This window comes from Microcaecilia unicolor, chromosome 1 (assembly GCF_901765095.1).
Source record: "Microcaecilia unicolor chromosome 1, aMicUni1.1, whole genome shotgun sequence".
Taxonomy (NCBI): Eukaryota; Metazoa; Chordata; class Amphibia; order Gymnophiona; family Siphonopidae; genus Microcaecilia; species Microcaecilia unicolor.
The window spans coordinates 588,340,589-588,352,980 of NC_044031.1; the positions used below are offsets into that span (position 1 = coordinate 588,340,589).

A 12,392-nucleotide genomic window follows, 5' to 3' on the forward strand; every position below is an offset into this window, starting at 1 on the left:
TGCTGATACTGGCCTCATCGCATTGGGGGGGGGGGGGGGGGGGGAAGGAGAACACTTGGTGCCCACCCACTTCTTGACTAGGCCCACCCAACATCTGCTGTCTGGTTACGCTCCTGGGTCATACATAAAATCTTCCAGGTTTTTTTATGCATTGTAGTTTCCATTTTGCAGTAATTCTGCAGCTGCCCTCAGTTCCATTTATGATTGGAGTGTAAACAACTCTGGAAGGTAGGTGGAGGTATTTGTTAATTATCAACCTGCTGTCTTCAGAAGCACATATTAGAAGTGAGAAAGTTAACTTTCTCTGAGGACAAGCAGAGGGACTCCCTTGTTAAAAGCAGTCTGTAATTAAAGGGGGAGTGGAACATGAACTGTAATAGTCATAAAATTGTGTGACTGCACTCCTAAAACTGCATGTAAATACTATGCCTTAAAAAATGTAAACTAATCAATTTCAATAACACTTCTGCTAAGCCAGACAACTGAAAGTTGAGTCAAACAATGAGGTGTACAAACCAATATATTCCAGTATCTAAATTTTACTGCTCTACTTTTACAATGAAACAAAATATTTGATAAGTTTATAGCGTTATATTCTTGATGTAAAACCTTAAAGTCACACTGACCTTATCGTCCAAATCATCATCACTTTCATCGATCTCTTCCTGTCGAAGATTCCATTCGTATTCTACATGGACATGAGGGTTCCACTTTCCTGCCATGGCTTGTGTAAGCTAAAATACCAAGAATAAAACTGTTACTATTAGAATATTTCTGCCCTTTCTTATAAACTGAGTTTTCAAAGCTAAAAAAAGCAGGAAAACAGCTTTCTTGTTGAAGTAGCCTACGTGAAATGTGTAAAGAAAATGTGGTTCTCAGCAGGGCCGGCCTTACCACTAGCCAGACTAGGCACCTGCCTAGGGCAGCACTGGTATGGGGCCTTAAGCAGTCACGTGTGCTTAAAGTAGGGGAGTAGCTACTGGGGGCCTCAGGAGCCCAGCCCCCCCCCCCAAATCTTGGCTCAGCCCCCCCCCCCCAGCCATGTACACAAGCTATCTGCCTATTGACAAATTTTCCCCCCGTCTGCTCTCTCTCATTTTCTTCTTCTGCTCCCCCTCCCCCCCCGCCTCCCGGTGATCTTCTCTACCTCTCTCCTATTACCAACAGCGATTAGAATAGGCTGCTTATGGCTGGCGTTGGAGCTTTCTCTCTGCAAGGCCCTGCCTAGTCTAATGCAATTTCCTGTTCCCGCGTAGGCGGAACCTTGCAAAACAGAAAGCTCCAACTGAAGCCAGCCAGGAGGTGCTGTGGCTGCTGGCGAGCCAGAGTGAGCAGGCATACAAGGAGCAAGTGCGCAAAGAGCCGCTGTGTGACTTTCTGTTAAGCTGTGAACAGCAGGAATTGTGTGCTAGGGCAGCAGTACGGTGCCCCCAGCCCCTGGAAAGCCACTGGCAAAGTGGGTCCCGGTGGAGAGGAGCAGGATCAGGATGCAGCAGATTCACTGAAATACTGGCCCGAGTTGTCCGATACTGAGATCCCGCCCCTGGACTTGGTCTGGCCCAACAGCGGCATCTACCGGGGTATGAGCTGGGGTCCAAGTGTACACACACCCACCTAAGAAAAATGTGCCGCATATCAAAGAAGGCATCCAGGGCAATATCCAGGAAGCACAAAAGGTAAAATTAGCTGTACCCCGGCCATTGCTTTTAGGTTTTTCAGACAAGTTGGGGGAGAAGGAGGGGATCATGCAAATGAAAGAGCACCTGAGTCCTGATCTATCATTCCAGACAAGGGGAGGGGAATATCTTGCAAAAAAAATGGCACCCGGGTCCTGGACATAAGCAGGAGAATTGTGCTAACTCGTGACAGTAGTAGTAGGAGTTGGGAACTAAGCCCATTCTACAGCAACCATTAACTCCTTATGTTATCCAACCTCAAGAGAAATCTACTTCAGGCCTCGTACTAAGTCTAATTACAAAATAAGTAAGGAGTTTGCTGATAAGGAGAACTGTATAGTTAACTGTAAAGGCTGCCAGTTATTGCTGGGAAAAAGGTGATTACGGTAACTCTGCATTGATCAATATGGGTCACAAGTTTACAGGCCATGACTGGAGGCTCATGTATAATTCTGTCACTATCAGTCAAGTTTGTTGGATCCCCATTAATAGATTTATTTTATATCCTTCTCACCTGGATTTTATGACTTACTGGAAAATCTGAAAAATCACAGTGCTAAACCCACCCCCAAGTAGGGTTTAGTGGATTCTAAACCCAGATTGCAATAATTCTGTCTATGAAATCAAGGTAACGTGAGACAACCCCAGGTACAATTAGGAGCTTTGGATTTCCTGGTTTCCATTAACCGCTCTTTGCAGTCCAATAAGTCCTGCTCATAGGAACATGTCTAGACTATAAATGGGGTGTGCAATTGTAATCACAGTGACTCTTCAGTCCATCTCTAGACTGACATATTCCTGAATGGGATAAAGTTAAACTGGTTCCACATATGAATGTTGGCACTTGCTGGCAAAGGGCAGAAAAATCTCTGTTTTTTAATGGAAGCATCTGTTTACCTTTAGGGTGTGTGTGCAGCTGTGGGATTGTATATCCATGGAGGGAGCTGCTGAGATTAAGCTGCGCACCCCCTCCAAATAATGAGGCAAACATTGTTTTTTATGGCATTTCCACATAACCAGATTTTTGAGTAACTGTGCTGGAAAGGGTAACCCTTTGTTGGCTAGAATCAAGGCTGGATCAGTAGTGATGTTACTTTAGAATCCCAATGAAATACATAACCAGCTGTCATATACTTGTTTTTAGTCACCCACTGTTTTTCTATGGCCCTCATGTAGTGGGACACACGACTAGGGTAAATTTGCCAAATAAGGCAATGCTTCCCAAATAAGAGAGGGAATGCCTTACTTGGCAGACTGGCCCCTAGCACTGCATCCTGTCGCATCACTAGGCATCAGATATAGTGGAAAAGATGAAGAAGACCAGAGGACACTGAAAAAATGACAAAAGAACAGGAAAATAGTGAAACCTTTTTATTGGACTAACTTTTTTGACTAGCTTTCAAAGGCCAAAATATCCTTCCTCAAGAAAGGACAGTATACTATACTATTAAGTTAATTCAATAAAAAGGTAGCACCCTATTTTCCATTTTTTGTTTTGTTTCAGTTTCTTAATTTGAAATGTGATTAGAATATGTCAATTTTTGACATTTACACCTGCTCATGCATCACTGCTTCTCTTTATCTAGTTGTTGCACTGTGTGCATGTCCAGCTTCTTGGGAATTCAATTTAATTTTTGTCTACATATTTCTATCTTTAGTTTGTGATTACTTAGACTTGGTGAGGTTCTGCGTGTGTGAAAGAGATCGTGTATTCTTTTAGCACTCAATGTCTGTGTAGGATCAATATGTAGTAATTAGGTTTGTTTAGTTTTCCAGTAGGTGCACCGATATTTTACTACCTACTGCAGTGTTTACAATGCTAGCTTTGGCATCTCTGCCAGCAAAGGTATTATTTTTAACACACCGGGGGTGGGATATGTTGCCCCCTCAGTCCACCTCTGGGCCCCTCCAAACATAGAGGGCTGGCTACTTCCCTGGCTTAAAAGCCTGCTGTGTGCTGCCTCTTCTAAACAGAAGTTCAGAGGGGGGCGGTATATGGCAGGCATTGAGCTTAAATGTCTGTTCAATGCCCCACACTGGCCACTCTTTCTTCCTTTTACAACTGGCCTGTTGGAAAGTGGCAGTGATAACAGCAATAGCGGGAGAAGTGGTACAGTTAAAAACAGAAGATGGGAGATGCTGGATATCTGGTGGTGGGGGAGATGAGGGTACTTCCTACATAGAGCAGTACATGGAAAAATAACAGGCTGTACTGTAATGATGGACTACATCTTTCTGTGACAGAAAAAAGGATCCTCGGAGAGAAATTCAGATAGTCCTGCTTATAATCGAAAGAGAAAAACGCCTATATTGCGACCCAAATTGGGAGATGGGCATCTTTCTCCCGTGGGCGCCCAAATCAGTATAATCGAAAGCCGATTTTGGGTGTTTCCAACTGCAATCCGTCGCGGAAACGGGTAAAGTTGACGGGGGCATGTCGGAGGCAAGGTGAAGGCAGAACTGGGGCGTGGTTATCGGCCGAGGAGAGATGGGCGTCTTTAGCTGTTAATAAAAAAAAAAGGCGTTTTTACCGCGATTTTGGGTCACTTTTTGTGGACCCTTTTTTTTTCACGAACAAGTACCAAAAAAGTGCCCCAACTGACCACTGGAGGGAATCGGGGATGACCTCCCCGGACTCCTCCAGTGGTCACTAACCCCCTCCCACCAAAAAAAACCCCACTTTAAAAACTTTTTTTCCAGCCTCTATGCCAGCCTCAAATGCCGTACCCACCTCCATGACAGCAGAATGTGTTCTATCCTGTGTCAGCCTTTCCCTGGTTCTGATGTGGCTCTTGGGTGAGCGTGACACCTTTTCTGTTATGCGCATTGCAGAGTCACATCAGCAATGCATTGTGGTGGATGTAGGGTATTGGGCTCCATGATTCCACTAGCTTGTGGCAAATGCTCACGATGTTGGTAGTTGGTAGGCTCTACTCCCATGGTGCTTTTCCCCCTGCTTACTGGGTCAGTGTGTGCCCTGTTTTGTTTCCGGTAGTCCTTGAGGTAGTGGCCATTTTTGTAAGCCAGTTTTAGATCCCTTTCACGTTAGCCACGTTACAGAACTTAGTTCTTACCTTAAATGTGGCTGAAAGAGGGCACTGTACACCATTCTGCCAGCTCTGACCTACTGCTCATCTCAGTATCAGGGAGACTCGTTGCCAGTGGGGCACAACCTCTGATCTGCAGTTAACTGTGAGTAAGCGTGCTTATTCCAAAAAAGGACGTTTTCGGAGAGATTAGTCTTCAGGTGTCAACTGGTGTGCCAATGTTATATAGCAGCAACAAGTCCTAGAGGCCTGCGTGCACTTTTAGTGGGTACCGTAGTGCACTTCAGCCAGGTGGACCCAGGCCCATCCCCCCCCCTACCTGTAACACTTGTGCTGGTAAATGGGAGGTCTCCAAAATCCACTGTACCCATATGTAGGTGCCCCCTTCACCCCTAAGAGCTATGGTAGTTTGCACATTTGTGGGTAGTGGGTTTTGGGGGAGGGGGGTTGGGTGCTCAGCACCCGTGGTAAGGGAGCTATGCATGTGGGAGCTTTTTCTGAAGTCCACCGCACTGACCTCTAGGGTGCCCAGTTGGTGTCCTGGCATATCAGGGGGGCCAGTGTACTATGAATCCTGGCCCCTCCCATGACCAAATGGCTTGGATTAGGACATTTTTGAGCTGGGCGTTTTTAGTTTCCATTATCGCTAAAAAAAACAAACGCCCAGCTGAAAAACGTCCACTTTTTCGAAAATACGGTCTGTCCCGCCTCTTCACGTACCCGTTTTTGGACATAGACGCCCATGGAGATAGGCGTTCGCGTTCAATTATGCCCCTCAGCATGTTTCTAAAAATTTAACCTAGAGAGTGGGGGTAACAAAAAGAAGCAATGGAATTCAAAAAGTCACCCCAGGAAAAACATGTACAATTGTGGGGGTAGGGAGTGGAAAGTGAGTGGCAGGAAAGGGAAGAGGCTGGACAGCTGGGAGCTTAGGGGGAGGGGGTGTACAGAAGGGGAGAGCCTGAACTATAGAAGAGTAGCCAGGAGGAGATGCTGGACATGAGGGTAAAGGGCCTTGAGCCACCAGGGGGGGGGGGCAGGGCATGGTTAAAGGTTTGCATAGGGCGTCAGACACCTTGGGCTGGCCCTGGTTCTTAGAAGTTCAGCGTCAGCAAGCCAGCCTTCTATGCTTCCAAAACAGTTAAAATGAAAACCAATAGGAACTAAATAATTCTAATAATAGTTCTAGGAAGTACCTTGTCTGTAAAGCCCTTAGAGGTATGAACAAATGAATGAAAATATGGAATAATTAATGTAGATGGGTAGAACGTTTGTTAGGTAACAATTGTCTTTTTTTTAAATCAAGAAATCAATAAGATTTTTTCCAACATTAGGAATGAGTTTTGACAACAAACTTTATAGCTAATATTATTAGATATTTAAATTAATATTGAATATTACTGTGCTTTGTCTAATTCAGCTAATGCCTTCCTATTAGATAGTTTACTAGGATTGTAACTGTGAAGCTTATTTTAGTGCAGCGAAGGGCAACTAAAATGATAGCGGGGATGGGACGACTTCCCTATGAAGAAAGACTAAGGAGGCTAGGACTTTTCAGCTTGGAGAAGAGACGGCTGAGGGGAGACATGATAGAGGTATATAAAATAATGAGTGGAGTGGAACAGGTGGATGTGAAGCGTCTGTTCACGCTTTCCAAAAATACTAGGACTAAGGGGCATGTGATGAAACTATAGTGTAGTAAATTTAAAACAAATCGGAGAAAAGTTTTCTTCACCCAACGCATAATTAAACTCTGGAATTCGTTGCCGGAGAATGTGGCGAAGGCGGTTAGCTTGGCAGAGTTTAAAAAGGGGTTAGACGGTTTCCTAAAGGACAAGTCCATAAACCACTACTAAATGGACTTGGGAAAAATCCACAATTCCAGGAATAACATGTATAGAATGTTTGTACATTTGGGAAACTTGCCAGGTGCCCTTGGCCTGGATTGGCCGCTGTCGTGGACAGGATACTGGGCTTGATGGACCCTTGGTCTTTTCCCAGTGTGGCATTACTTATGTAATACTATATTCATCATATATTGAAAATCCCAAATTTCTTACCAGTTCTTCACACTGGATAGTTTTCATTTTCTTTGCTATATCTAGCGCTGTTTCTCCATTGTGGTTTACTATTGGAAAATAATAGACTATTAATTAAAACAATCTTATGATATATAACCCAATTAATGTTTAAGTTACTGAAAGAACAAGAGGTACTATGGGTTTCTTAACTCAAGAGTTTCAAGGAATGAAAAACTAGCAGTGTCCAACCTAACTTATAATTTTAAATAATTTCATCTGGTACATGGTGCAAGTTTGTAAATCCATTACCCGAAGCCCAATTTTACACAGGTTGACTATTTTATTTTGTTTTACTAGGATTTGGCTCATGACTTTTTCAGTTGTAGATCAAGATGAATTACATTTAGGAAAAGCAGATATTTCCCTGTCCCTAGAGCTCACAATCTAAGTTGGAACCTGAGACAATAGAGGGCTACGTGATTTGCTCAAAGTCACAAGGAACTGAAGTGGGATGTGAACTGGGTTTCCCTTGTTTTCAACCTGCTGCTCTAACCATTAAACTACTCCTCTGCTCCTCTAGGTAGAGGAAAGAAAATTCAGGTCTGGATGTTCACAGTTAGCAGAGTATTTTATATAAGACTGGCTAAACGTAGGATTTTGTAAAATTCCTAATAAGGCTATGAGATATGCACGTTACTGGTAGGAACATACAGCTGAAACAGTCAATTTATTAAAAAAACAAACAACCCCCCCAACACATTCAAATAAAGAGTGGCACTAACACATATAAGTGCCTGATTTCGCAACCTATGAGTGTAGATACTGACACTTATATGCATTAAATTCTAGGTTTCACAAAACTGGACATCCAAGGGCAGTCTGTTAAGGAAGTAAGCTCCAAAACTATAAATTTCAGCTTTGAAGGTGGTTTTAAACACCAGAGAGGTAAGCAAAATTTATCTGCTTAATCAATCTTCCAAAGCCTAAATCCAAATAAGTAGTTAGGGGATTTTAGTGGTATATAAGCCCAAATTTGATATAAATGCCAACAAGCAAGTATTGTTATTCCAAAATGGGAAATGCCTGCATACTTTTCAGGCCAGCCCAAACCACACCTAGAACACACTCCCTTCAAAAAGCTGTGCATGGTACAGTTATACATATATAAGTAGCAATTTTACACATACAAACCCATGATTTAAGCGGGTAACTTTAGTAAACTTTTCACATGAATAAAGCCTGGTTTACAGACAAAAAACGTGAACCTACCTTTAGGTGATCTATACAAAGGTGTTACTCTGGAGCATAGTTTGGGTAGAGCAGAGGAGGAGTTGTGATGTATGTGCTTATTTTATAAAATACATTGGTACACACATGGAGGACGTATGCATTTACACCAACATCAGAACAGGTATAAACTTGGGCATCCTTGTTTGTGAGAGTCTGTTCTGGGATCCTATTTTATAAAGGCATAGGCTCCTACATTGCCTTTATCCAGTAAGCTTAAAATAGGGGTCAATCTGCAGTTCTCACATTAGCTTACCATTATAAAACCAGGCCCTACATGTGCAAATGTTGCATAAGCTTTCTAAAATGACCTCCAAAATGTGGTTTCTGCCAGATATGAAAATGCAACACACTTTATGAACTTGAGGTGGAAATTGGTTCTTACCTACTAATTTCCTTTCCTTGAGTATGGCTAGACCAGTCCAGACTAGTGGACTTTGCTCCCCAACCAGCAGATGGAGGCAAAAAAACACTGACTTTCAATGACATCATCACTAGCATAAAGATTAGTCTAACCCTGGATCTCACTAGTATACTATCAAGAAAAGCAGACCTAAAAAAGAGCACAAAAATATTGTGAACACACCTCAGAAACCAACCCTCACAGGACAGAGAAACAAAGTCCTCAGATATTTCCCTGAGGACAAAACTGAAAGCTCAAATCAATGCTGGAAGAAACTCAAAAGGACCATGCCTTCTTGGGCGGGTCCTGGACTGCTCTAGCAGGACTCAAGAAATGAAAATGAAGAGATAAGAGCAAATTTCACCTTCCTTACTCTGCTAGACCAGTCCTGATGAGTGGGATGTATCAAAGCTTTAATGTCCCAAGTGAGTGGAAGACAATGATGACCTACATACTCTCCCAAGGCTATCCCCTCCTCCTCCTGAATATCTACTTTGTGATATCTAAGCAAGGGGTGGAGGGAAAGGAGACAAAAGCAGCTACTCCAGAGATTCATGCTCTACATAGGAGGATGGGGCCGTACATGGAAAAATAACAGGCTGTACTGTAATGATGGGCTACATCTTTCTGTGACAGGAAAAAGGATCCATGGGAAGAAATTCAGATAGTATATATCTAGAAATTAAACCTAGAGAATGGGGGTGACAAAAGGAAACAATGGAATTCAAAAGGTCACCCCAGGAGAAACATGATGGCAGTGGGGAAGCTAATGTTAATATATAAAACTATCTAAACTCATTTAACATATGGAAAGCAATGAGCACAAATTCATGTAGTCTAAGTAAAAAGGTTCAAGGTTTGCAAGCCCTGATATTTGAGGAAGACTTGGATATTGTTGCTTTTATAGAGACATGGTTCAATAATTCTCATGAATGTGATGTGACCATACCGGGTTATAATCTTTTTTAGGAAGGATAGGAAGGGCTGAAGAGGTGGAGGATTGGCACTGTATATGAAAAATAATATCAGAACAGCTGAAATGTAGGGAACCTGGAGAAAAGAAGAAGCTACATGGATCGTTCTGGAAAGAGAAGATGAAACCTGTATCCACACGGGTGTTATTTTTACAGACCTCTGGTACAAATGGAGAAGCTGGACAAGGATGAAAGGGGAGGCGCTATTGCTGAGAGATTTCAGCTTCCCTGATGTGGATTGGAACATCCCGTCAGCAGAATTAGAAAGACGTAGAGAGATCATGGATGCTGTCAAAGTGCTTTGCTCAGACAAATGGTGACGGAACCCATGAGGAAAGGGTCAACGCTGGATCCAGTGCTCACAAATGGAGGAAGTGTTTCCAACGTCTGGGTAGGTGCCCACCTAGGCAATAGTGATCATCACACGATATGGTTTAATATAAGAGCAAAAGTGGAGTACAGACGCACAAATGTCTAAAAATTCGGAGTTGCCGATTTTGGTAAAATGAAAGAATACCTGAAGAAGGAGCAGACAGCAAGCATAGGCATAGGAGAAGTGGAAGTGCAGTGATCCAAGCTGAAAGTTGCTATAAATATGGAAACAGATCTTTATACGAGGAAAGTAAACAACAAGAAAAACAGGAAGCCTGTATGGTTCCCCAATCAAGTGGCCGAAAAAATAAGGGCAAGAGAGGCTTCATTTAAGAAATATAGAAGAACGAAAAAAAGAGGATCATGGAAAAGATTACTGGTTTAAACTCAAAGAAGTGAAGAGGGACATATGGCTAGTGAAAGCGAAGGTGGATAAAAAAATGGCTAAAGATGTAAAGAGAGGTGACAAGATCTTTTTCAGATGTACTGGGGAAAAGAGAAAAGCTAGGAATGGAATTTTAAGACTGAAAGGTGCTGAGAATGGCTATGTGGAGATTGATAAGGATAAAGCGAATGTGCTAAACAACTACTTCTGTTTGGTGTTCATGGAAGAAAATCCTGGAGAAAGGACTGCAGTCGGCTGCCGAGAGTATATCTGGGAATGGAATGGATATTGCACCGTTCATGGAAGAAAGCATTTATAAACAGCTTGCAAATCTGAAAGTGGACAAAGCTATGGGGCCACATGGGATACAACCCAGGATACTGAGGGAGTTTAGAAAAGTCCTGCTCTTAAAGATTTATTTAATAGATCTTTAGAGATGGGAGAAGTTTTGCGGGATAGGAGATGAGCAGATGTGGAACCTCTTCACAAAAGTGGGGACAGGGAAGAAGTGGGAAACTACAGGCCGGTAAGCCTCAGGTTGGTGGTAGGAAAAATAATGGAGTCGCTGCTGAAGGAAAACATAGTTAACTTTCTAGAAGCCAACGGGTTGCAGGATCCAAGGCAACATGGCTTTACCAAAGGAAAATCCTGCCAAACGAATCGGATATGCGCTAGATGTACTCTACTTGGATTTCAGCAAAGCCTTTGATATATTCATAAATAAGCTGCAAGAGCTGAACTTAAGACCCAAAGTGATGAACTGGATTGGAAACTAGTTGACCGACAGGTGGTGGTGGTAAATGGGATCTGCTTGGAGGAAAGGAAGGTGAGTTGTGGAGTGCCTCAGGAACTGGAACTGGGCCAGACTCTGTTTAATACATTTGTGAGAGACTTTGCTGAAGGATTAGAAAGGAAAGTTTGCCCTTTACGGATGGCAAGAAGATAGCCAATAGAGTGGATGACCCGGAGGGAGTAGAAACCATGAGACGAGATCTCCATAAAGTAAAAGAATAGTCAGAGGTCTGGCAGTTAAAAGTTAAGGTCTGGCTGTTAAAATTTAACACCAAGAAGTGAAGAGTGATGTACTTGGGGTGCACAAATTCAAAAAGAGATGTACCAGATAGGAGAGAAACTGATGAACACAGCTTAGAAGGGACCTTGGGGTGAGGATCTTAAGGTGATGAAACAATGTGACAAGGTGGCGGCCCCGGCCAGAAGGATGCTAGGCTGCATAGAGAGAAGAAAAGAGGTGTTTATGACCCTATACAAGTCGTTGGCGAGGCCCCATTTCGCATATTGTGTTCAGTTTTGGAGGCCGTATCTTGCTAAGGATATAAAAAGACTTGAAGTGGTTCAGAGAAAAGTGATAAAATATGTTATGGGGTATGCATCACAAGACATATGAGAAGAGACTTGATGACCTGAACGCATATACCCTGGAGGAAAGGAGAGACAGGGGTGATACGATACAGACATTCAAATATTTGAAAGGTGTTAATCTACAAACAAACCTTTTGCACAGATAGGAAGGTGGTAGAACTAGAGGACATGAACTGAGGTTGCGGGGGGGGGGGGGGGGGGGGGGGGGGGGGAGCCGACTCAGGAATAATGTCTTGAAGTACTTTTTCATGGAGCGGGCAGTAGATATCTAGAATGCCCTCCCGCGGGAGATGGAGGAGATGAAAACAATAATGGAATTCAAAAATGTGTGGGACAAACACAAAGGAATCCTGTATAGAAAGCATAGATCCAAACAAGCTTAGCAGTGACTGGGTGGCAACACCAGGAATTGGAAAGCAAAGCCAATAATGGGCAGACTTCTATGGTCTGTGCCCTGATCACAGCTGAACAGATAAGTCAGTTCCAGGCAGGCTTCTATGGTCTCTGCCCTGATCGTAGCTGGACAGATTTGGATGGGCTGGAATGGGGCTTTGATAACAACTTCAGAAGTTGGAGAACAAGGACAGTGACGGGAAGACTTCTACAGTCTATGCCATGAAAATGGGAAGTACAAATCAAGATCAAGTATATATATGTAGTATCACATCATACCATATGCTATGACATTATCTTGTTGGGTAGAATGGATGGACCTTACAGGTCTTTATCTGCCATCATCTACTATGTTACTTTGCCAAGGCTGTTTGAACTAACACAGAGTAGACAGAAGGCCTGATAATCCTTCTTCCAATCCACACAGAGCCCATGACCACACTAATTCGCTAGA

At 43.0% G+C, this 12,392-nt stretch overlaps 1 protein-coding gene across 2 annotated transcripts in view; it reads right to left on the bottom strand.

Annotated features, from left to right (window-relative positions):
- ASAP1 (ArfGAP with SH3 domain, ankyrin repeat and PH domain 1) overlaps positions 1-12,392 on the bottom strand; it is an 803,986-nt gene that overhangs the window by 143,298 nt on the left and 648,296 nt on the right. For both annotated transcript variants that reach the window (XM_030219214.1, XM_030219206.1), the window contains exons 22-23: positions 6,784-6,851; positions 627-734 (exon numbers count right to left, since the gene is read on the bottom strand). In XM_030219214.1, the coding sequence (XP_030075074.1) occupies positions 627-734; positions 6,784-6,851 (176 nt within the window). The remainder of the gene's footprint in view (positions 1-626; positions 735-6,783; positions 6,852-12,392) is intronic.